Below are 2,205 nucleotides of genomic sequence, written 5' to 3'. Positions count from 1 at the left end.
ACATGTATATATAGTATATCTTAAGATATATATATAGTATATAAATCGAATATAGCTTATATATAGTAAGATGTATATATATTATAGTATATCTTAAGTTGTATATATAGTATATATACTATACTATACTAAAATATATATATATATATACATGTTACTATATATATGTATATATAGTATATAAATCGAATATAGCTTATATATCTTAAGATGTATATATAGTATAATATAGTATATATATATAAGCTTATATATATATATATGTATATATAGTATAGTATATCGAATATACTATGTATATATAGTATAGTGTGTATATAACTATAACTATATATATATATATATATATATATATATATCTTAAAATATATATATACACTATAATATACTATATATACTATAATATATATACATAGTTTATAAGTCATATTCGATAGTATACATTTTAAGATATACTATATATACATCTTACTATATATATATATATATAGCTTATATATCTTAAGATGTATATATATCTTAAGGTGCATATATATCTTAAGATCTACTATACTATACTATATATATATATATATATATATATATATATATATAGTATATCTTAAGATGTATATTTTAAGATGTATACTATGTATATATAATATAGTATATATATATTTTAAGATGTATATATAGTATATAAATCGAATATAGCTTATATATCTTTATTACTATTTTTTTCTCTAACTTCTATAAAAAAAAATTAAAAAGAGAAAGTTTCTGTTGGGCCCGAGACCGGCCCACTAAATCCGGGCCCGTTAGTTCGTGGTCCCGGTCCCGAGCCGGTTCCAGCAATAAGCCCGCGAAGCCCAGGACCGTTTAGGACCGGACCGCATAGGACTGGCCCACTTAGGACCGGGCCCGCAAAGCCCACTTAGGACCGAGCCCGGCCCACTTGCCACCCCTATATAACATAAACGGCAGTCTGGTGCACAAAACATCACACATTCACACAGGGTCCGAGGAAGGCCGTACCTTTAAGTATATGATGTAGACAACTTACTCTAATTCAAGTATTAATGGTTGCTTTCACGGCTAGAACATGTGACCTATAGGTTACACATATAATTTTACTGTTGGTCTGAGGCATTATGGATGTATCAGCACTGAGTTCTGAACAAACAATAATATAGTTATTACAATCAAAGAACAAATGGAACAGATATATGTTGGAGAACTTTCTGCTATTGGTACCCTCAGTTTCAGCAATTTCCTTCAAACTAGTCCAAGACTTCCACTTTCGCTTACTGGATATTGGGACAGTTTTCTCAGCATCTGTCGCGGACGAACCATCCTGAGGTTCAACTTTCTTCTTGGACCCTGTTCTATTTCTTTTCTTCCTCTTAGAATCCAACAATGAAGTAACTGTTACTGTCGACAATGGAGTTGCAGGACTAGCGGTAGGATCATCTCCAACTATTTCAGATGAAACCATTACATCTGCATTATTATCTCTATTTGCACTAGTCACTGAAGTATCAAACTGTTCAGACTTTTGGGTTGCTGATTCAGTAAGGTCAACTCTTGTCTCGTCGATATTAGCCACTAACGTATTCAACTGTTCAGATTTTTGCATTGCTGATTCAGTAAGGTCAACTCTTGCCTTATTGATACTAGACACTACCGTATCCAACTGTTCAGACTTTCGGGTTGCTGATTTAGTAGGGTCTACTCTTAAAGTTGTTATTTTGGCAGGATATAGCTCTTTCATGTAGCCTCTTGGGGTTCCTCTCTTTAGATTACGATGTGAACAGAAATGGCACTCATATACAACAGAATTCTTTGTAGGAATACCAGGTTTCTTCCGTCTATTTCGTGCATTTCTTTTTTTCTTCTTAATCCGTGCTGTACAGTTATAGCCAACCTGAAGGATAGATTCACACATGTGGAATTGCAAATATAAGTTAGCACGCAAGTCTACAAACAACAACCCCGTAAAATCTCACTAGTAGGGTCCGAAGAGGGTAGTGTATACGTCGACCTTACCCCTATCCCGAAAGAGTAAAGAGGTTATTTCCGAAAGCCCCTCGGCTCAAGAAAACAAAAAGACAATATTAGTATCACCACAGAAATTATAGGAAAAATAGGAACAACGTGAAATCCAGAAGAAAGATGCAAAGCCAAAGTGATAGCTAGTAAATAAGTCCTGCACTGAAAAGCGAAATA

General features: G+C 32.9%; 1 protein-coding gene across 1 annotated transcript; it reads right to left on the bottom strand.

The window, feature by feature from the left end:
• Positions 1 to 1,048: 1,048 nt before the first annotated feature.
• On the bottom strand, positions 1,049 to 1,924 carry LOC104094520 (uncharacterized). The gene has a single exon (XM_018770214.2). The coding sequence runs from the start codon at positions 1,922 to 1,924 to the stop codon at positions 1,049 to 1,051; it is 876 nt and encodes a 291-aa protein (XP_018625730.1).
• Between the last annotated feature and the right edge of the window lie 281 nt (positions 1,925 to 2,205).

Source organism: Nicotiana tomentosiformis, chromosome 3 (genome assembly GCF_000390325.3).
Source record: "Nicotiana tomentosiformis chromosome 3, ASM39032v3, whole genome shotgun sequence".
Taxonomy (NCBI): Eukaryota; Viridiplantae; Streptophyta; class Magnoliopsida; order Solanales; family Solanaceae; genus Nicotiana; species Nicotiana tomentosiformis.
Note: the sequence above shows the minus strand (reverse complement) of the source record. Positions and strands in the feature narration are given on the sequence as shown.

Coding starts and splice junctions, on each gene's coding strand:
- LOC104094520 (XM_018770214.2), bottom strand. CDS start 1,924: ATGTGTGAATCTATCCTTCAGGTTGGCTATAACTGTACAGCACGGATT.